The sequence below is a fragment of the Thalassophryne amazonica genome, chromosome 13 (assembly GCF_902500255.1).
Source record: "Thalassophryne amazonica chromosome 13, fThaAma1.1, whole genome shotgun sequence".
NCBI classification, from domain to species: Eukaryota; Metazoa; Chordata; class Actinopteri; order Batrachoidiformes; family Batrachoididae; genus Thalassophryne; species Thalassophryne amazonica.
In genome coordinates, this window is record NC_047115.1 from 25437406 (window position 1) to 25461541 (window position 24136).

Consider the following 24136-nt stretch of genomic DNA (forward strand, 5'->3'; position numbering starts at 1 on the left):
TTTCACACAGATTGTTCTTCCTCTGCTGGAAAAATATGTTAAGAGCCATCGCTTGTATTTTTTGTCCACTTCTCTTCATTCAAATGCTAACACAAGCCATGCATCAAAAAAAGAAAAGGAGATGATCCTCAGGTACAATCTTCATTACATTCCATATTATTATCACCAAACACATTACATTGTTGGATACCATTTGTCCAGACATACAGGTGAACCCCGTTAACTCGCGTAAGTTGGGGTCCACAAAATCGTACAGCAAGTTATCTGAAATCGCGAGTTAATAAGGTTGACCAAAAAAAAACCCAACAAAAAAAAAAAAACTTAAAATCAGCTTACCATCCCATATTATAATAGTTTTGATAAGAATCAGTTCAGACAGAAATGTCAAACTTCATGTGGAGTGGGTTTGGAATCTTCCTCCTCCAGATGCTGCTTGTCAGCAATGAAGGCTTCATCCACACAAAATCATCTGCCCTCTTCGCTGATGTGCAGCAGCCGGAGGAGGAAGAAAAAGATTCCAAACCCACTCCAGATGAAATCATCGCCCAGACTCTGTTGTGAAAGTGTAGGAACACGGACCCACAACAGGGGGCGTAAAAGAACGGGCAATGGATAAGCCAAACAGTAACAATTTAATGTTGTAAATTGTGCACAACGGAATACAGACAACAATCAGTTTGGGACTACAGTCAGTTACACGCTGGGTGACGTGTGGGCGGGCTTGAGGATAGGAGACGCCCGTCCAGAACCGAGCCGGATCCCACACGGCCCTCACCGCCAACGGACCTGAAGAACACCGGAGCCGCCAAGTCCTGGGTCCCCAGGTGGTCACCGTCTTCAGCTGTCAGACCTGGTACTGCTGGCAGAGAACAGAAACAGCACTGGTGAGTGTGAGTACGCACACTCAGTAATCCCACAGTCTGTGTTCAGTAAGGAGGGGGCACCTCCACCTCCAGTCACACACTCGTGCAGCTCCTGAGACAACCACTTATATGGGTGGGGTGGGAGGCGAAGCCATCGCAGTCCATACCAAATGCCAACACAGCAGACAAGGAATCCGTCACAGGAAAACGGCTGCAAAAGAGATCAGATTATTGTTCGGTTTAGATTCAGCAGAGAAAATTACCTCCAAGGTAGCTGATTTCTCGGCGAGGAGGTGGAGTTGCAGTCCGGCCTTTATGGTGATGGTGATGAGTTGACTGAGTGACAGCTGGTGCTGATGAAGAGTGACAGCTGTCACTCCCAGTGGCTCCGGCGCCCTCTCGTGCTTGAAGCCCGCACTCCAAGCAGGGCGCCATCTGGTGGTGGTGGGCCAGCAGTACCTCCTCTTCAGCGGCCCACACAACAGGACCCCCCCCTCAACGGGCGGCTCCTGACGCCCGACCAGGCTTGTCCAGGTGCCGTCGGTAGAAGTCGGCCAGGAGGGCCGGGTCCAGGATGAAGCTCCTCTTCACCCAGGAGCGTTCTTCGGGTCCATACCCCTCCCAGTCCACCAAATACTGGAACCCCCGGCCCTTTCGACGGACATCCAGGAGCCTGCGCATGGTCCAGGCAGGCTCTCCATCTATGATCCGGGCAGGAGGCGGCGCCGGTCCGGGGGTGCAGAGAGCGGATGTGTGGTAGGGTTTGATCCGTGAAACATGGAACACTGGATGAATCCGCAGCGAAGCTGGTAGCTTCAGCTTCACTGCGGCCGGACTGAGGACTTTGAGTATGGTAAAGGGTCCTATGTACTTGTCCTTGAGCTTCTGGGATTCCACCTGCAGGGGGATGTCCTTTGTGGATAGCCAAACCTCCTGCCCGGGCTGGTATGCAGGGGCCGGGGAACGCCGGCGGTCTGCATGGGCCTTAGCCCTCGTCCGGGCTCTGAGCAGGGCAGAGCGGGTGGTACGCCACACCCGACGGCACTTCCTCAGATGGGCCTGGACCGAGGGCACCCCGACCTCTCCCTCCACTAGCGGAAACAATGGGGGCTGATACCCCAAACACACCTCAAACGGGGAGAGGCCGGTGGCAGATGAAACTTGGGTATTATGAGCGTACTCGATCCAGGCCAGGTGGTCACTCCAGGCCGTCGGGTGCGCGGAGGTCACGCAACGGAGGGCCTGCTCCAGTTCCTGGTTCGTCCGCTCTGCCTGCCCGTTTGTCTGGGGGTGGTACCCAGACGAGAGACTTACGGTGGCCCCCAGTTCCCTGCAGAAACTCCTCCAGACCTGGGAGGAGAACTGAGGACCACGATCCGAGACAATGTCCGATGGAATCCCATGCAGACGCACGACATGGTGGACCAGGAGGTCTGCAGTCTCCTGGGCCGTTGGGAGCTTCGGGAGGGCCACGAAGTGGGCCGCCTTGGAGAACCGGTCCACTATCGTGAGGATGGTAGTCATGCCCTGGGACGGCGGGAGGCCCGTGACAAAATCCAGGCCGATGTGGGACCAGGGGCAATGAGGCACGGGCAGAGGCTGGAGGAGGCCTTGGGCCTTGTGGTGGTCGGCTTTGCCCCTGGCACAGGTGGTGCAGGCCTGGACATACTCCCGGACGTCGGCTTCCATAGACGCCCACCAGAAGCGCTGCTGGACCGCTGCCACGGTCCTTCGCACCCCTGGATGACAGGAGAGCTTGGAACCATGACAGAAGTCGAGGACCGCAGCCCTGGCCTCTGGTGGGACGTACATTTTGTCCTTCGGACCTGTCCCCGGGTCCAGGCTCCGTGTCAGGGCCTCCCGGACGGTCTTCTCCACGTCCCAGGTGAGGGTGGCCACGACAGTGGACTCGGGGATGATAGTTTCCGTCGGGTCTGACAGCTCGGTCTTGACCTCCTCTTCATGCACCCGGGACAGGGTGTCAGATCGTTGGTTTTTCGTCCCGGGGCGGTAGGTGATCCAGAAGTCAAAACGCCCGAAGAACATAGTTCCTTTCAGCCGGGGTCAACCTGCGGGAAAAGTAGGCACATGGATGGAGAACCTTGTCGGACTCCCCGCTCTGGGATAGCACGGCTCCTATCCCTGAGTCAGAGGCGTCCACTTCAACTACAAACTGGCGATTGGGATCGGGCTGCACCAGAACCGGTGCAGTCGAGAACCGGCGTTTCAACTCCCTAAACGCGGCTTCGCACCGATCCGACCAGGTGAAGGGGACTTTTGTGGAGGTCAGGGCTGTCAGGGGGCTAACTACCTGACTGTAGCCCTTGATGAACCTCCGGTAGAAATTTGCGAAACCGAGGAACTGTTGCAGTTTCCTACGGTTTGTTGGTTGGGGCCAATCTCTCACCGCCGCAACCTTGGCCGGATCAGGGGCGACGGAGTTGGAGGAGATTATGAACCCCAGGAAGGACAAAGAAGGAGGTGGAGTTGCAGTCCGGCCTTTATGGTGATGGTGATGAGTTGACTGAGTGACAGCTGGTGCTGATGAAGAGTGACAGCTGTCACTCCCAGTGGCTGCGGCGCCCTCTCGTGCTTTAAGCCCGCACTCCAAGCAGGGCGCCATCTGGTGGTGGTGGGCCAGCAGTACCTCCTCTTCAGCGGCCCACACAACAGACTCGTCCATACTGACGGCCCCTTCCAAAAATGGTCAAATCAAAATGGACTTTTATACACAAGTCTAAATTTTCAGGCTCCACAAATTGGCTGCGAGTAAAGCCAAAATGTGACTTGCGTGAATGCGAGTTAACGAGGTTTACCTGTATAATTTTCTGAACAATGGAAAAGTTTTACATTTTAAGGTGAGGTGGCTCACTGACGAACCTTTCCACGCATTCTCCTGATTGCATGTTGCTTAATTACTTTTATGCTCCTTAGTACTCATTAATTCACCTCTTTTCCTCTTTATATCCAGCCTCTTTTGTAAACTTACAGCTCTGTTAAGACACAGAACCTCTTTATTTGGTAAGTATTTTTCAGTGGTAATGTTGTGGTTTTTGCTCTTCGTTCCTGCATGTGTTTATTCCTGAATTTGTTTTCCCGTGTAATGATCGTGTAATGATCTGAATTGAATAGAATTCTTTTTGTTTGTGCACTGTTATGCTTTTATGAATTCATGTGGGCTTATAATTTGAATGCGCTTGTGTGTGTGTGTGTGTGTGTGTGTGTGTGTGTGTGTGTGTGTGTGTGTGTGTGTGTGTGTGTGTGTGTGTGTGTGTGTGTGTGTGTGTGTGTTTGCAGGAAATGAAATCTCATCATTTGTAAATTGCCTCCATGTTTTGGCCCTGGCTCTGGATGTCAGGTAGCTAACAGACACCACTGCCACACTTTGCCTAAATCGATCTTCTCGCTCTCCTTGCGGTCATATTAGTATTACACCAGTATGTCTCAGCCTGAGATGACTGGTGTAATTGATCCACTGTTACACTCATACACAAAAAATTGTAGTGGGTATCACTGTGAAGCATGATGCTACAAGTACAGTCTTGTATTACCTGAGATTTATGTTTTGAACATTTCTGTCTGGACTGATTCTTACCAAATTCATAACACTTTATTAAAGTCATAGTTTTGAAATAAAATTCAAAATTCGCATTTGTCCTTTTGATTAGTGAAGAAACCACTTTCTTTATAGCACCCATGGCCATGGAGACAGTAACAGCTATGCCCATCTGACATTTGATTCTAATGACCTTAATCTTCACCCAAATGATTGGCCACTGGCTGACGTTGACAGGGCAGTTCTGGAATCCACTTAAGCATTTGCCACAATTCGTCCAAATCAGGTTGAAAAGCAAATTCCTTGTCTTTTACCTTTGGCAAAATGACTTTTTTAAGATGGTAGTTTCAGGGCCATTCTGTATTGACATATTAATTTAAATATGAATCAGCAGAAGGACCTGGAAGGACTAGGCTACCAAATAGTCAGATAGATCTGAATGATTGACCTTTGTTAAATTTGACCTTGCTGAGTAATTGCGGATCTCACCTCATGTGTCTACCACATGCTATGCAAACTGGAGTGAAAAACTTCAGTTTTGACCTCTGACCCTAGTGTCCTCAACCCCTATGATTGTCCTTGCTTGGCCAATCCCAGAACCCATTTACATATGCGTGCCAAGTAAATTGGTGTGAACAAAAACTTTGGCATTTGACCCCAGTGATGGACCTTTGGCAAATCTGACCTCACCAGGGACATTTCAGAATGCACCTCCATAGGAAAGGCAAGGTTGGTGGATATTCATTCCTTTTCTTTACCCGCTTACTCCAGGCAAAGGGGTTGGAGCCTATCCCAGCATAGGACATAAGGTGGGGTACATCCTGGAAAAGATGCCAGCTTATCACAGGGCCACATATAGACAAACAAACACATTCACACTTGCACAGACAACTGCGCTCAATTTAGAGTCACCAGTTTGCCTAACCTACATGTTTTTGAAAGTGGGAGGAAACCGGAGCACCCAGAGGGAACCCACACAAACACAGGGAGAACATGCAGACTCCACACAGAAAGGATCAGGTTGGTAAGCGATCCCACAACCTTCTCGCTGTGAGGCAACAGTGCTAATGTTGTACTAACTAAGCCACCGTACTGCCTGTTTTGGTGGACATCAGTGAAAAATCCTAATTTTGTCATTTGAACCCAGTGACCTTGACCTTTTCCAAAACAAACCCCTTAGGTTTGGTGGAAATTAAGTTAATCACTTTGGAGGACAAAGAGACTATCATATAAAAGTCAAAATAATTTTTCTTTTCTTCACATTTTCACTCTAGGTCGTTAATGAAGTTGGCTCCAGAGTGTATCCGGACATCTATGCAGTCATTCTTAGAGTCAGCTGCAGCTGATTTGGAGTTGACAGTGGAAAACCTCTCAGTGACTTTGGGCTCTCTGCCACAGAGTAGGACTCAGCATTCTAGAGAAGTGGCCAAGGTTCTCAGCTATACAACCTATATCCTTCTCCCTACACTCACTTCTCTCTTCCAACATTTTAACGACCAAAAGTGTGGCATGGACCTCCTGGGTAAGACCTAATGTTATATTAATGTCACATGCTGTTATTGTTGATGAAATTGTTGATCTAGCACTTTGCTACCAGACTGCTTCAGAAATTAATGTGGCACTAAATGTCAGGTGTATTTCCTAAAAACCCAGCTACTGAGCAGCAACATCATGCTGTAGGTACCTAAGATATTCGTCTTGATATTGGGGTTGTGTGTGTGTGTGTGTGTGTATGTATGTGTGTGCGTGGGGGGGGGGGGGGGCAGCGTTGGTGAAAGAAAAGTGAATATGAGTGAGTAAGTGAGTAATGCAATCCCACTCAAATTGTTAAAAACAAAAAACTGTCAGGATGACAGAAACACTGCCTACGTCACTGGATTAAAAACTGTCATTTTTGAAGAGACTAAATGCTATGTCCATTAAATATTAATGTGTTTTTTGACATTTTCAATGTTATTTAATTTATTAACTTAGACTTTGACAAAACATGCAAAAAATAACTTTGATCTTACAAATATTACAATATCTATCTATCTATCTATCTATCTATCTATCTATCTATCTATCTATCTATCTATCTATCTATCTATCTATCTATCTATCTATCTATCTATCTATCTATCTATCTATCTATCTATCTATCTATCTATCTATCTATCTATCTATCTATCTATCTATCTATCTATCTATCTATCTATCTATCTATATATATATATATATATCTATATATTTGTTATTCTTGCGTTCACTGCATCTAAAATCACCAAAAATGAGTTAAAATAAGGCTTACCAAGAATGTTCTAGTGGTATAAAACCATATAGCTGTGAGCCATGATCACAATTTACCCGGCACTAAAATGGTCCTAGCTAGAACCCTAATCATGTGTTTTTTCATTATATTCTAAGTTGATTCACTGTGCCCCGAACACTGAGTCACTGTGCCCTGTGAATTAGTGTCCGGGGAACAGTGAGTCAAAAATTTTCAAATTAATTTTAAACATCTGTAAATTACACTTTGGGAGAAATAAATAACACAGCCTTATAAACAATAACTTGCTGTATTAAATCTACAATAGAATGGTCTAAACCTATGCATAATGTGTTTATGCTGCCACAAAACAACATTTCTGATCCACTGTGCCCTGGTTTCCCCTATATGTATGTTGTGCAATTATTCTGCCCCTGAAAAAGAAGAGATTTCACTGAACAATTGAAAGCCCAGTATTTCTGTGACATTCATGTCCACAGTGTCAGGCCACCTGCTGTTGCACACTGAGCGTGAGCCACTGCACAAAGCGAAGCCTCTGCACAGAGCCCGAATAGCACAAAAAAGTGAACCTAACAGACAATTAGACAGAAGCTAGACTATAGAAAAAAGACAACACATATGAATCCAGTCTATTCAGTAAAGCAATTTAGTCGCTTATAAAAAAATTTTTTGTGGCATGATAGCAGTGTGTCAGTCTGCATTTAGTTTACACTCCCATATCTGTCATTTATGTTGAGCTTTCTTGTCCTGTGTAAATTGGCCATAAATATTACAGACGTCTTGTGGTAAAATTACATTGTTCCACCTTACAATAAAAAAATGAATGTCATCCAAATAGGGCTTCAGTCAAACCCGCCTCCCCTCTGCATCACCGAAAGCAGGTTTCATATTGTGTCTCAGTCAGCCACAGAGCAGCATATCTTACACTCTTCCTCCCTTACTGTGACCTTCCAGGAATCAGCCATTACACAAATCACAATCCCTCCTTCTAAGTCCACCTTGCAGTGATTGCATGAAATCAGCTTTCATTCTCACTGTCCTTGGCTGTTTCTAAAAGAAACCATCCAAAGATGTTAGTTCTAAGTATCTTCTTTTCTTTCCAGTGGGCAGAGGCCAGGTGTCTTGTTACAGGATCCTCAACAGTCTGTACTCACTTGGTACCAGCAGCACCATTTACATGGAAGGGTACTGTTGGAATTTCCATGTGATTTCACACGTTGCACAGATGACACTTTGACTTTCATGATAAACAGAAGTTATTAAAAATTGAATAGTATGAAATTGATACTCCTTGGATTTGGTCATGGTCAAATTGGAGAATTGACTTTTATATGTCTGTAAGGTCTCCTACCTTGAAGAGCGTGATGAGATTTGGGCAGCAGTCCATCCCGTGGCTTTATCTCACTGTATTTGCATTCAGGCAGAGAAGAGCAGCAGGTGCCTGTGTGGCAGCCCTGACCGGAGTGTTTCCTGTATGCTTCCTGGAGCCTGCCTTAAACCAGCACAATCCTTACTCTGTCTACAACACAATGAAAGCTCCTGAGAGAGATGGTAAAAAAGCAAACAAAAAAAAACATACTGATTCCCACACACATACACACTTTATTCCTTGAACAATTAAGTTTTCTAAGTTTCTGTTTTTGTCAGATCTGGGTCTGGCACAGCATGTGGAGGACATGTGTCCTCTCCTTCCATCTCTCGAACAGGCTCTGGAGGAGGTGGAGGAGTTGGCAGGTGTTGTAACTGGAGCCCACCAGGCTGACTATATCCATATCACAGAGATCACTCTGCCCATGCTCTGCAGCTACGTGTCCCACCGGATTCACTGTGGTCCTGATGGTCAGCCAGACACCCCAGTGTGCACCTCTGTCATACCTCAGCATGCTAGTGACCTGCTTGGACACATCCTTTGCATCATCCACAACCATGTGAGCGCCAGCCAGTGCCCGTGGTTGAAAGATCTGGCAGGTAGGTCACACCCACTAGTGTAAATGCTATGAGGGGACATACATACTGTATTTTCTGGAGTATTTTACTAGTTTGGAAGGTGACTTATACTCCAGAAAACATGGTACTTCTTTACTCCATGTCAATCATGATTTTTTTTCTGTTAATCGATCACAACTGTCAGTTTTTTCTCAGCCAATCATTTGCACAGCACACAGTGGACTGTTAAAGAGCCACTTCCTCCCGCTGATGGAGAAGCTGAGGAAAAGGGCTGAATGTGTGCTGCTGCAGGAGGAGCAGGTGAAGCTGGAAGGTTGTTTCACATGTGACACAGAGCTGCAGATACAGGAGAAGTTCACTGTCATGGTGCGAGATCTTTATGCCTTCTACACCATTCTCATCCCCTTTGTGGATGCTAATCTGTAAGTCAAGCTACCACAGAGTTTTTTGCACATCAAACTTTGATGGACCAAATTGTTCTAGCAGTTATTTGATGTATTTTGGATATTTATACTTATTTTGGATTTAATTTGACATTGAAGCATATTTTCTTTCATATTTAGTATTATTCAACCACCCATTTCTGAAGTCATTATATTATGCCTTAATAAAACAGCAACTTTATTAACCTCACCACTATCTGAAACATATTTCACCTGCTGATTGTCTGACAGATGTTTCATCAAGATTCATGTATTAGTTTTTGAGAGATTATTCAGAATGTTGACAAGTGTCCTCTCTGCATTAAAACAAAGTTTAAACATTATACCAAATCACATCTGGATCCCAGTCATCCACATTTGATATTTCCATCATGTTACTAACGACCTTTTGAGAAATAGGTCAAAATGGCAAATAAATGCCCCACCTGGCTCCCGAAAAATATTGAAAAACCTTGCTACAAATTAGGAATGAGAATTCATAAGATTTTATCAGTATTAATATCATTATCAATTCTGCTTATCAGTTAGATTTTCAATTCCCTTGTTGATTCCTCATCAACTATCTATGTGGAAAAATGGAGGGCTACACATGCTTTGAACATCCATGCAGCTGTTTTCCTTTTTGTTATACGCATAGTTTAATGCCATGATGGCAGACATTACATGCGTGCCTTTGCGATGCAGAAGTGTCAGTATAACATGGTAGCATTGATGAGAGGAGTTGAGTAGTAGCTAGCCTGCTGTGTGTATTCTGTCAGAACTTGGAAACTAAGCAGATTAGGTCCTGTTTAGTACTTGAATTGAAACACCAGGGGCTGTGTGTGTTTTCTAGATAAAACTGGAGTTTCATCACAAAGGGCATCTGGCTTCAAACTTGTGCCACATCCCAATGTAGATCTGTTATCACAATGCTGAACAAAAAAATGGGTGCAGCTGAAAGACAAACAGCATTGATAAAGGGAATTGTTCATGTCTGAGGGATATGTTTCTAGTGGCTTGAAAAATTGGGAAGGGGTTCTATGTTACCCTCCCTATTAACAAGCAGGTCTCTGAGGTCCTCGGACCAGAACTTGTTGGGTGTACCTAGGTCAAGGCTGAAGACCAAAGGAGACTGTGCATTTGAGGTTGTGGCTCCCAAACTGTGGAATTCACTGCCACTACACCTACGTTCTGTGGACTCTGTTGGAACTTTAAAAGAGAAGTGCAAGACCCACTTGTACAGGCTTGCCGTTAACTAGTTTTATGTTACTGCTGTTCTTAATTTCTGTGTTTCTGTTTTATTTTTTTGCTGTAAAGGACTTTGCGATTTTATCTTGAAAGGTGCTGTACAAATAATCTTTACTTACTTAAAATTAAGGGAAAAAACAATCAAATGGCAAATCAAGAGACATAAGTGAAAACATAAAGATGAAGGGCCTGAGCTGTGTGAACTATAGGGCACCAGCTAAAGCGCAGATCACAAGTGCATTTGGAGCCTGTCCAAATCCACTTAGCTGTTTACCTATACAGTATGTAGTCTGAGTGCAAAAAGGTTGTGTTTAGCCCCTGAAGTATCCCAAACTGGTGCATTGCTATTTAGGAGTACAGAGTCAAGTGAGAGGTTTTCCTGGGAAGAAAATGGAATTATGTGCAAATTGTTTAGACGTGAGCAGATCATTTAAAAGTGCATCCACCAAAGCTCCCTGAAGTGAAGCAGTTGAGACCTCATTCCTGTAAAACCTCCTCCTCTTCCCTCTCTGTCGACCCAATCTCCTAAATCTCTTCAGGTGGAGATAGACCCCCTGCTGTACCCAGATCATGTCTGCCTTAGTGCTCCTCAACTGAAAACCTAGAAATGAAGGAAAATCATGAAAATAAACAGGCAAAACCCACTACATTTTAGTATTTTTCCATGACTTTATACTTTATGTTTTCATTTTCAGTTTGGTTTTGTTGTAGTTTCATGCGCTAATGTACATCCCAATGTGTACAAGCAGGGTGTTCACATGTTGCGCACCTCCCTATGTAAAATGCATCTGAATGTTATACTGTTTGGGGGAAAAAAAGGCAGAAAAACTGTGTTCGACAGGTTCTTGGTAATCTGTGATGAATGAAAGCTAGCAATGCACCAGCACTTGGCAGCGCCATGTAAGACCAACACGCCTATGGGTGCACACATGAATACAAGTAGATTTGCTTTTTGCATAACACAGGCTTGTTTCTAACCAATACATTTGGTTGGAAACAAGCAATGACACTTGCATTGTGCTGTGCACTGTTTTGTACCAAGTGTGCGATAGGACTGTTAGACTCAGCAGGATGGACTAATTCTATTTATTTGTAACCTGCATTGGGGTTTCAAACAGTGAGTGTTGTGATGAGACTGTGATGTGTTTTGGACTGTCTTCTGTCAGAGTCAGCTGGCTGAAGGAGTCGAGCCCTGAAGCTGAACAGCTGTTCACGATGGTGGCAGAGGTCTTTATATTCTGGGCCAAATCTCATGTGAGACTGGCATATGATGCATTTTATTTATTCTCCTCATGTCATTATTATCCAAATGAGGCCCATAACATGCATTGTGTAACCTTTTTTTGTTTTTTTCTTAATTTACACCTGTGTTTTCACAACAGAATTTCAAATGGGAGGAGCAGAATTATGTTGTGCAAAATGAATCAACAATCTGGCTTTCTTAGTCAACAGTGATGAACTGTTCAAGGTCAGCTTATATTCATGCACTAAATGATAAATGCATGCATTGCTACTTGTTTTTACAGGAGATTTAAGCTGTTAAACCTTTGTAAATTTCAGTTTGACCATAAGAAGAGCATGATAAAGAAGAAAGGGGATCGGTATTCCACGCGCACATCTCTCATCGTGACTTCCATAAAGAGACTTCTCCCTGTGGGACTCAGCCTTTGTTTTCCCAGACACCAGAGCCTGATTGTGTTGGCAAAGAACTGCTTTGCTGAGGTATGGACAATGTCAGCATTAATGTAATCCACCTGACAGCAGCGTTTTAGATTTGACTTACATGAAAACAGACGTTTCCTCGGTAATCAGCAGTATGGCAACATCGTGGTGAAGATGAACATTTGTTTGGAGGACTTTTTGTGTCAAATTCCATTTGGCCTTTGTTTGCATCCCACAGGAAAATACAGAGCACGAAGTGCGGGAGTGTGTGGTTCAGTGTCTGTTGCAGCTTCAGAACAAGGTAAAGACAAATGCTGTACAGGCAGGGGAATCTAAAGCAACAATTCAGTGTAATTGTAAAAACCAAATAAATAATCAAAAACAGACTGGCATTTTAAATGAAAATTAATGTAAACTGAATTGTGGGTATTTCTAAATTACACAAGACAACATTATAAATTTAATTTCCACAAATTTACTATTTATTTTTAATTATACATGCTACCTCTTATTTTGGAAAAATTGTTCATGTTTGTGGTTTCATTTTGAATTATTGGGGTTAAAAAGTATAATTTTAGGAAGAAAGGAAACAATAAACCTCAAAATATGTTTATGTACTTTGATTTCATGACTTTGCTATTTAGTATTCTGTATGGGTGTGGGGGTTGTCATTGTACACAGAAATCATGGTTAGGTTCATATTTGTGTTTAGACATCACGATTTGGTTTTTATATGCAGGAGATTTAATCTGTGAGCAGCAGAGAGCTGCCTTCAGCCAGTTTAGTACTTTATTAAATGCTCATGAATTGATTACATCTCTTGTCATTTGCAGTGGGATGAATTTACTGTGCAGCACATTCATTGTTTTGTTTTTTGTGATGCATTTGCCAGACTGCCTTCAATGTTTTTGTTTTATTTTTGTGTTTTCCACCATTGATGGAATCTGTAAAGATTTGAAATCTCAATACACAATGTTGCTATTTGGCGGCCATCTCATCTGTGAAATTTTACACTAATTTCATATAAAACGTCAAATCTCATCTGGGGACAGTGATTAAAAAACAAATGTGAGATCATTACACTTACGCTCAAGGTTGGGTAGGATTACTTTGAAAGAATACATGTGGATTACATGTATGTATGTACATACATATGGATTACTTGTAATTTGATTACTTTTGGATTACATTTCAAAGTAATCCTAGCCAACCTTGCTTATGCTTTTAGGTTCATGAAAAAAGGTAAATCAACGAATTCCATTTATGCTTTCAAAGTTTTCACTGGGAATAATTGGGTTGCTTGCTTCAACTGGCTGGCTCTTTGTTTACTCTGTTCGACACACACAGCAGGCTCGAATGTGACAACACCTCCTGCACTTAGGCAGAAGATCACACCTCCTCCTCCACAGATCATGAAGCTAGAGTGATACACAGTCTGAACATGAGATGAAATCCAGATGACTTATGGAAACAAATACTACAAGTGTATACAGTTTATCAGAGTTTTAATTTAACCTTTATTTAACCAGGTTAGTCCCATTAAGATCGAGATATCTTTTGCAAGGGAGACCTCGGCAATTATAAAAGCTTTCAATTCACCTAACCTACTGGTTCTTCCTTTTAAACTGACTGCATCAGGTATACAGTGTTGTAGTTTACCATATGCAACAGTAACGATTAGTAGCTTTTTAAAGGATTAATTCCAAACTTCGGAGCACACAGCAGACAGAGGCCACCAAAGCTCCCTGAGGTGAAGCACTGTTAGTAGTGAGGGTATTTTTTGTTGTTGTTTTTTTTTTTTTTAACAAAGATTTACTCTTAATTTATTGGTCATTTATTATCATTTCATTTATTATCATTTTACTTTTGTGGTGTATTTTATGGATACAGCTAATGTCGCCTGTTGCTGCCTATTGCTTGCGCCTGCCCTCAACTTATTATCAGCCCAACGTGCCTTCAGGAGTCCAAGTGGTGATTTACAGGATGCACATGTTGGACGTAAAAATGAGAACTACATTGGTTGGAAATCAGCAATGACACTTTCATTGGGATAAGTACAAGACAGGACCAATAAAATCTCGAAAATTTGAATTTCAGTCTGTTCCAACTTGAAGCTGATATGCACATGACAAGTCTTTGACATTCTACAGGTTTTCTGAACATTTTTAATTCAAGTGGTTGTTACTTTTAATTTATGGAAGACAGCAAGTGTGTGGAAAATTTAACTGAAGAATGCAGTCAGAGGATGTCGATTTAAAAACCATTTTCAGTCATCTCTTGGCTTCAGTGTCACATCCAGAAATGTGATTGTTAAAGTCAGCAGTGGTTATACTTATTGAGAGGTTAGTAATGAAAACACCATAAATTCTGCTTTGTTACTGACTTCCAAGAAAACCTTTTAAGCAGAATCCTGAGTGTCAGCTAATCACCTTACATACTGCACATCGTTATTTGTTGAAAACGTTTTCAAGTTAATGGTTTGCTGATTAGAATTTAAACAAAGAAATTGAAAAAATAGAAAAATAGTTGGTTATACACTGCTTCATCATTCTTTGATGCATTCTGGCATGTTGAAGTTGACGTTGCAGAAATGAAAGTTTTTTCCCTTATTATTATAACATCTCCAGCTATTAACCACTTTTGCAATGTTTCTACTTTAAAACTGATACACCAGCACCTTGCAAAAGAAGAAAAAACTTACTGTGTGTTTGCAGGCCGCAAACAGTTTGCACCTTGAATCCCATCCAATCCACCTCGATGCCACTGCTGATCCTAAGCAGACTGTAAACAGGATTCTGGAAATCGCACGAGTGCTTTATCACTTAGACCAGGTGGGCTTAGAAGGAAAGGGAAATGAAACAGTTATATATTTTTCAGTGCATTGAGATGGCTTCTGATTGGAGATCTGTCAAAAGCCACAGTATGTTGATCATATAACTGCATTTTTTTTAGATGGAAATCTTCATTGCCAAGCTTTTATTGAATTGATCAATTTGGTTGGTTGCAAATGGAAAATCTGAAATGCAGTTATTACAGGGCATTCCTATTAATTTTTTCCATTTAATATTTACTTGAGACATAGAACCCAATTCCATTGAAGTTGGGACGTTGTGTAAAATGTAAATAATGAATGATTTGCAAATCCTCTTCAATCGATATTCAATTGAATAAACCACAAAGACAAGATATTTAATGTTCCAACTGATAAAATTTATTGTTTTTGTGCAAATATTTGCTCATTTTGAAATGGATGCCTGCAACCGTTTCAAAAAGAGCTGAGACAGTGGTATGTTTACCACTGTGTTACATCACCTTTCCTTCTAACACACTCAATAAGCATTTGGGAACTGAGGACACTAATTGTTGAAGCTTTGTAGGTGGAATTCTTTCCCGTTCTTCCTTGATGTACTACTTCAGTTGTTCAACAGTCTGGGGTCTCCGTTGTCATATTTTACACTTCATAATGCGCCACACATTTTCAATGGGCGACAGGTCTGGACTGCAGGCAGGCCAGTCTAGTACCTGCACTCTTTTACTGCAAAGCCACGCTGTTGTAATACGTACAGAATGTGGCTTGGCATTATCTTGCTGAAATAACCAGGGACGTCCCTGAAAAAGACATTGCTTGGATGGCAGCATGTGTTGCTCCAAAACCCATGTATCTTTCAGCATTGATGGTGCCATCACAGATGTGTATGTGTTTTGTGTATGATGTTTTCCTCTTTTGTCTGGAGGACACAACGTCCATGATTTCCAAAAACAATTTGAAATGTGGACTCATCAGACCACAGCACACTTTTCCAATTTGCGGCTGTCCATTACAATGAGCTCGGGCTCAGAGAAGGCAGTGGCGTTTCTGGATGTTGTTGATGTATGGCTTTCACTTTGCATAGTAGAGTTTTAACTTGCACTTTTAGATGTAGCGACAAACTGTGTTAACTGACAATAGTTTTTCTGAAGTGTTCCTGAGCCATGCGGTAAGATCCTTTACACAGTGATGTCGGTTTTAATGCAGTGCCGCCTGAGGGATCGAAGGTCACAAGCATTCAATGTTGGTTTTCGGCCTTGCCGCTTATGTGTAGAAAGTTCTCCAGATTCTTTGAATCTTCTGATTATATTATGGACTGTAGATGATGGAACTCCTTAATTCCTTGCAATTGAAGATTGAGAAACATTGTTCTTAAAGTGTTGGACTATTTTTTTTACGCAGTTGTTCAAAAAGTGGTGATCCTCGCCACATCTTTGCTTGTGAACAGCTGAGCCTTTTGGGGATGCTCCGTTTATACACAATCATGACACTCAACAATTAGTGTCCTCAGTTCCCAAATGCTTATTGAGTGTTGTTAGAAGGAAAGGTGATGTAACACAGTGGTAAACATATCATGTCCCAGCTTTTTTGAAACATGTTGCAGCCATCCATTTCAAAATGAGCAAATGTTTGCACAAAAACAATAAAGTTTATCAGTTTGAACATTAAATATCTTGTCTTTGTGGTGTATTCAATTGACTATAGGTTGAAGAGGATTTGCAAATCATTGTATTCCTGTTTTTATTTACATTTCACACAATGTTCCAACTTCATTGGAATTGGGGTTGTAGTTATTTGTGTTATTACATTATTGCTTCTTACATATATTTAGTATATATTGGCAAATGATAAATTTTCAGTGATTAGATATTGCTTAGCACATATGCCTAAAGCATTTTAGTCTTTTTCACTTCTTTTTCTGAAATCACAAAAAAAATAAATAAATTTTTGTAGTTAAAACATTGTTCATGAAAGTATTTCTTGCATTGTGAAAACAAACGGAATGCAAAAGAAATGCATTGAGGAGACCCTGTCCAGCTGTTTATGACACCCTGAAGTCATGAGTTCGTGTGCACTACTTCATTCATCATTTATCTTTGGCTGTGGGTTCAGGTGGAACACCCACGGAGAAGCAAAAAAGGCTGTGTGGTGTAAACTCTTATCTAAACAGAGGAAACGGGCGGTGGTGGCCTGCCTAAGGATGGCTCCCCTCTACAACTTATCCAGGTAAAAAGAACACTTATGTACTGTAATATGTTCTGCAAATGGCTTAGAGTATGATTGACTAGAATAAGAGATTTGCACTGGGCTTACAGTTAAATTTAGAGCACAACAGGTAGGTTGTCACACAAATTTAAGTTACATTTTGTGGACATCAGTCATTACTTATTATATACTCTAACACTAAAAGTGTTATAGTGGGGAAATGGCTCAATTATATGCCTTATTATTTTCATTTGTCTAGTTTGCAGAGCCTCTGAAATTGTGCATAAATGCTGTAACAGATAAGCTTCATAATGAAGGTGTGAAGGAGAATAATAGAAACCTATTAAGCCACACAAAGTGACATATTTTAAATGTCTATAAATGTGCTGATTGTTGTTAAATTCCTTTGTATACCCACAAACTTACTTTGCACGCCAGTAGTGCGGATAAAGCTACTGCAATGGAGGTAAAGTAAAACCAAAATAAATGATCAGCCAGAGTTGATGGCAGATAATTAACAACAATAACAAAAACAAATAAAATAACAAAAGGAAAATGTATTTTTTTTTTATTCAAAAAGCTGTTATCTTCAATTATCATTTAATGATTCTTCTCTGCCTGTTTTCTATAATAATATTTTGACTATCCAGTGCTTCGCAATGTTATATCATACTTTTGATTAGGCCTATCAATATGTGATCATATAACACAAAGGGATAGCAGTGACTGAACATTGGTGGACTAAAGGCACCTCGACACTTGCCCAAATTTCATCCTCGCACTCACGCAGTCTGGCGTGTGTTATGTTTCGGACGCGGTCGGAGCACTGACCCAGTGTTTGAAAGGACCCAGCATAAAATAAGCAGAGCACGGTTCAAAAGGTAACAGAATTTAATAAACATAACAGTGGGTGAAGTGCTAAACAACTAAAAAGTCCGCGGTCTGGTGAGGTGGAAACACGGCGCGCTCTCAACAGCGCAAATGGTCCGGAGCCACAGCAGTTCGGCCCAGGGACCCCGCCGACACCCCCCAGGTTGGCCGCGACAAACCAAGTCTGTGAAGAAAGAAAACATGGAGGTGAGTCCAACTCCACACAGAGAGACACAACTCAAAGGTGCACGCAATCAGCAAACACTTCCTGGCTTAAATCTATACATCAGCTTCTCACCCTGCAGGCACGGAACAACTCAGTTCAAATCTCCACTGCAGCAGAAGCTGATTACACAATTAGCATAACGTGACAGCTCACTAACACAAGGTGTGAGGGACACCAATCCACTGTCATTACTTCATAAAAGTCACCAAAACCAAATTACCTCAGGAAGTGTGCTGCAGAGCGTGGAGACCTCACCCAGTCCTCCTTCACAGACTGTGGCATCAAACCTGGAGCGGGTCTCTGCGTCCGTGATGGTGAGATTGTTCTCCTGATGTCGATCTCACACGTCTGCTCACAAGGTCGAGTCTCTGGCAATCACACACTGTGATCAAGGTTTAAATGCAGCAATCTCTGATCAAGACAAATACACCACAGCTGTGAGTCCTGATGACCTGCACGTGGAAAACAAGCCTCAGGGTTTCAGGGTGAGGTCCTAATGCTCAGCCACTCAGTCCTGAATGCATACCACCTGGTGGGAGAAACAGAAAACAAAAACCAAGCCAGCCAAACACCCCATCCCACAACAGTGTCCAATGAGTAAACTTGTTGTAAACTGTGTGCGGCTGCGTGCCAGTGTGCATAGAAAATTTTGAAATGTCCAAAACGTCTGGCACGCAATCATTTTGTGAACTAGTCATGAACATTGAGCAAACGATTTGCAAACACTGTGTGTTAATGTGCCATTCGCGCAGCGCATCTGAAGGATTATGATATGTTACATCTATAATAAACATATTTTTACAGATACATTATCTAATTCATAAGCAGTGGTGGGAACAGTTCAGCTAATCCGATAGCAGATCATTATCAAAGCTAATATTTTTGCTTTCAGATTAGCTTTTCAGATAAGTTTAAAACCATCATTGGACCAATTATCTTCTGATAAATTTAGTTCAGATAACTTTCAAGTCCGATAACATTTTTTTTACTGGTAAAATGAGCAAAGTTTAATGGTCAAAAACATTGTAAACCCGAAATCAACATTTTAGTCCATCTGTTGTGTTTGTGGCAGACTGGCTGCCTGTCGCTTGCTGATGAAGTCATCATTAAGCGCAATGTGATTGCCGGTTGACGCAGGGAGCATTGTGGGTAGTGTAGTTCAGGTTCACTTTGGATGTTGCTGTGGGCCGTCCACTCGACACAAAACAAAACAGACTAATTTTAAACATTATTTATTTTATTTCTTTGTGACTGTAATTTCATCACCAAGACACGGTGGGGGAGAGGAGCTCTCACGGTGCAGCTGTGTGTACAGAGGGAGGGACTTTTCTTCACGTTTAGACACTTTTGGATTAAAAAAGGGATTATTTATTCAGATGAATCCCATAGGTAAGAATTTATTTACTACGTGTATTTTACTTTGCCAATCAATGCATTAATGGACATATTTCAGTTGTTTAAGCCACAGGGTTCAAAGCATGCACAAAAAGCGGCAGCTTTTAGCTCGTAAATGACGATGTATCTAATACCGAGATAAACTGTGACTTCTAATACTGTGTTTTTATTTCTTTTTGAAAGATGATGACAGTGTTGGGGTTTTATTTTTTATTCATTTTTCGTGTGTTCTTTGTGTTTGTGAGCCTTGAATTCACCCAGCAGCCCCTGCAGCGCTTAAAGTGAAACTGGTTTATCAGAAGCCGACAGTGTAATCTGATGTGGCTGCGTCCAAATCAGTACTGTTTATCGGTTATCTGTAATAAAGATCAATTTTTATTTTACCAGTTTATCGGTTTATTGTCATAAAAGATAACTTTTCAGTTATCTGATTACTGGTTATCGAGGCTAATGTTTTGGTTAGCTGTGCCCACCACTGTTCATAGAAAGGAATAATTACCTTTGAGACAGGATTTCATATGTGTTCTCCACCGCACAATGTGCATGAGACAAACTGTAGCTGGAGATAATTTCTGTGATTCTGGGAGAGATGAGAGATGGTTTCATCAGTTACATCCTGAGAGCAAATGAGCCATCTGCTTCGAAATTATTATTTTTTTATACCATGGCATCAAGGGGGACAAAGCGAGGTGCATTAGCATGACAAATTGCGCAGCAGTGCTGGGATCAAATTCATGCAAGTGTCAACGTGTTTTCGTGCAGTGACGTTAAGGGAGACTGTCTTGAGTAATAATGCAAGAACAATCTTTCTCCTGTGATGTTTTTGGGGTGAGGCTAAAATTACCCTCGTTTTGTGGTCTAAATCTCACTCAATGTTAAGAAAATTATGACATTGTCTACTTGTTCTGTCAAAATGTGACCCCACGAAGGGTAAGTCTGAGGCAGTTAGGTATTGTTATGCAAAATTCTGGGTGTTTAGAATGTGTATATTGAGTAAATGGTGATCACAGGAAAAATTGGACGACAGATTTATTTATGTGAAAAGACAAATGCAGTTCTTGGGCCATCTGTTCTCTCTGTCTCCAGGCACAGAGCTGTCAATCTCTTCCTCCAATGCTACAATAAATCCTGGATATCAACTGAGGACCACAGCTTTGAGGAGAAGCTTGTGGAAGATTTAGCTGTGAGTACAGAAAGAAACCTTGTTAACACTTGCAATGTGACATCAATTGTAGAGTATTTACATTTGTTTCTGAATAACATAATAACACAGTGGTAAACATTTCAGCTGATGTTTCCTGTCGGCTGGCCGTGATTGTTCAGGGTTGCCACAACATATCCAGCACAGATCCACATTGGCATTTGGCACAGATTTTACACTGGATACCCTTCCTGATGCAACTCCAATTCATAGAGAAACACACACGGCCAATGGTCATGACCTACTCTGCTTCATTTCTGAGGTCTGATGAGATGCATACACATGGATTAAAGCAAAACAAAACAAAACAAAAAAAAACAACTCTTCTGACTGAATTTATATATATAGTGTTCTCAATAATAGTAGTGATATGTGACTAAAAAGATTAATCGAGGTTTTGAGTATATTTATTATTGTTACATGGGAAACAAGGTACCAGTAGATTCTGTAGATTCTCACAAATCCAACAAGACCAAGCATTCATGATATGCACACTCTTAAGACTATGAAATTGGGCTATTAGTAAAAAAAAATAGAAAAGGGGGTGTTTGTGAGAATCTACTGAATCTACTGGTACCTTGTTTCCCATGAAACAATAAGAAATATACTCAAAACCTGGATTAATCTTTTTAGTCACATAGCACTACTATTATTCTTAACACTACTGTATATAATTTACATTTGATTCTTTATACACAAAAGTGTCAGTGTGAAGACGTTCGTCAGACATCTGACAGTGTGGATGGTCAGGAATCATTATTTTTAAACAGCACAATTTTGCAGTTTTTTTCTTTGGATTGCAGGGAGAGGTGATCATGGAGCAGCATGGCAGCAACAGAGAGGAAGAAAAGGAAATCGTAGAAGGTGCCAAACCAATCGATCCCCTCCTACAACTCATTACACTCTTCAGTCGAAGTGCTCTGAAGGAAAGGTCTGTGTGTGATTTCATTATAAAAGACAGCACAGAATAAAGCTTTCATTCTACATATTTTACTGCCGAAAGCCCCTTTCCAGGTCAATATTAATTTGGCACAAACTGTTTTCCAGCAAGCTTGAATTTTTCTTTCCTCTGAAACCTTTTTCCTCCCAATAATATGCATTTATGTATGTCAAAGACAACTATAAAAAGATGCAATAAAAAGTAATGTTTTTCTGGACATTTAGTTCTATTATTTTCGTCTGGCAGATATTTTTTTCAGTTTCGAGAGACCTCAGAATGAAACAATCCTGGGACTAGCGATTGTGGAACCACTACACATAATTTCTAACACTGAACAACATGTACTCTTCAACCTGTCTTAAAGTCCGCTGCAGAAAACATGCTGTGCTTTGTAACGGTTCCAGAATGTAGTGTCTCCAGGATTGTATCGGTACCGCTGTTATCGAGGTTTGTTTGTTTCAGTTGCTTAATTTTTCCATGCAGTCAACAGAGAAATGCTCATTGACATAATATTTATATTTGAGGTGCAGTCGATGATTATTTCCATTATCACTAATCTGTTGGTTTTAGTTTTCATTTAATTACTTTTCAATCAGTAAATATCAGAAATGAATGAAATATGTCCACTAAAATTGAATTTATTTGAATCCTGCTCACATTGTTAAACAGGATGACCAGATTGTAGATGGTTCTATAGCCTGCAGGTAACTCATTTTTTGGGGGGGTTTGGTGGCAGGATTGGCACTCCAGCCACTACAATTGGAAATTGTCTTCTTTTCCATAGTATTAGCTCTGCTTCTGCATTCCATGTGAAGACAGAATGTGATATAAGAGGATGGAGGAAAGCCATTTTGATCCTCAGCTGGAAAAGAAGAAACTACACGAGAGCACCACGGGTCTTGTCTCTTAAGGGTTTTGACTGGTGTGGTGCTGAGTCGTTGTCTACCCAGGTCCAAACGTGAAGTGCCTCAAAGCAAGTGGTCACCTGGCCTATCCTTTCTCTCAGCAAGGATTACCACTTTTCCACTGTTACTGATGGAGCTTGGAAAGCTGCACATTGCAGTGGCAGTGCTGTTTGAGGTCCCCAGACCTGGAGCTGGCCAGATCTTGGTGGGTGGATATAGTACATTTACTCTCGGTATGGTCGCTCCAGTGGTTGGTGTACTGAGTGAGTGCCTCTGTCATGGTGGACTGGATCATTTTGATGGTATCAGACATCATCCATGTAAATGTGCATAATACTTGTACAAGACTCAGACTTTGGTACTCTGTGGGACTTATCTGTTGTCTTACTGTAGACACTGACTGTGCTGAATGACATCTATGTGAGGAAGACTTTACTTGAAGCTTCACTCGATGATTGACATCTTTCCCAGAGGTGACATTCCTGTGGTCACAAGTGATTTAATTATCACGACAGAGCCGGTTATATGATATGATTTGTGCATGAAAGTTGCTTGATGGTCCTTGACTTTGCAAAGTCAGTACTATGAGTTCCTGATTTCAGCATCCAGAGCACCACAAGACATGGTACTCCAATACTGATGATCCACCTAAAGGCACTGATCATATTTTTGGGGGAAGGTGCTTGCAGCTCCTGCAGGGTCTACAAAAGTGTCCAGGGTGTAAACTTGAAACAAAAGCTTATTGTAGCTTCCCTAAGGATTAACCTGAAGCTCCAAAGACTGCCTTGTTCCTGGTGTCCCAAACTCAGTCTGGATAGACTTCAAGATCAGACTGTTTTACAGCAGACTGCATGTACCTGTGAGGAGAACTAGCAAATTTAGACAAAACATATGACCCAATGTGGAATCTGTCCTGGATCAAGACTAAAAAACAGTCTTTCAATTATTTCTTCCAGTCATCTGACAAGAACTTACAGACTCATGGTATCCTTAGACAGAGGTGCTGGTGGTACTTACAGTTTTGCAAGCAGATTCCTGATAAACGTGTAGCTGAAAGTATATTGGAATAACCACCCTGACTGTTTACCTTTCTGTAAACCCAGCCTACAGATTAATATAAACTATAAACCATGGGTGTTGTGGGTTATAGTGACATTTATTGCTGATTCTGCGCAGTACTGTTGTATTCATGGGTGAGACTAGACCAAGACAAGCCACGTACTGTATTTCCAAGATGTCTGTGGAACTTTTCTGACACCTCCTCCCTCTTAAAAACCAAAATGTCACCAGGATTGTGAGGCCCCATTTTCAATTCCCCGCTTTCAAATTCACACTGTGGCACTACACCATCTCAACATGTACATGAATAAAAATACTTCTCAAATGATGTTGTCAAGGGGAGATAATTGCCTTTCAAAAAAACAAAAACATATTTCTCAGTTACATATAGAAATGGACCTTTTGGGCTCTTGAATACAGAAGTTGGCCAGTTTGTTATTTCAGGTATTTCACTACTAAAGCCTTACTTCGACAGATATATGATACATGCAGGAAAACAGTGTGTCAGGTTATCATTTTGCGGGTCTGCACACAAATCTCTAATTTCCCGCAGTCCTGA

At 41.7% G+C, this 24136-nt stretch overlaps 1 protein-coding gene across 1 annotated transcript in view; it reads left to right on the top strand.

The window, feature by feature from the left end:
* The window catches only part of LOC117523766 (ryanodine receptor 2-like), a 224174-nt gene that overhangs the window by 105707 nt on the left and 94331 nt on the right, over positions 1-24136 (top strand). The window contains 9 exon segments of the mRNA XM_034185382.1: positions 11-132; positions 3835-3884; positions 4161-4221; positions 5694-5941; positions 7792-7873; positions 8109-8239; positions 8336-8656; positions 8820-9057; positions 11472-11559. Of these exon segments, the coding sequence (XP_034041273.1) occupies positions 11-132; positions 3835-3884; positions 4161-4221; positions 5694-5941; positions 7792-7873; positions 8109-8239; positions 8336-8656; positions 8820-9057; positions 11472-11559 (1341 nt within the window).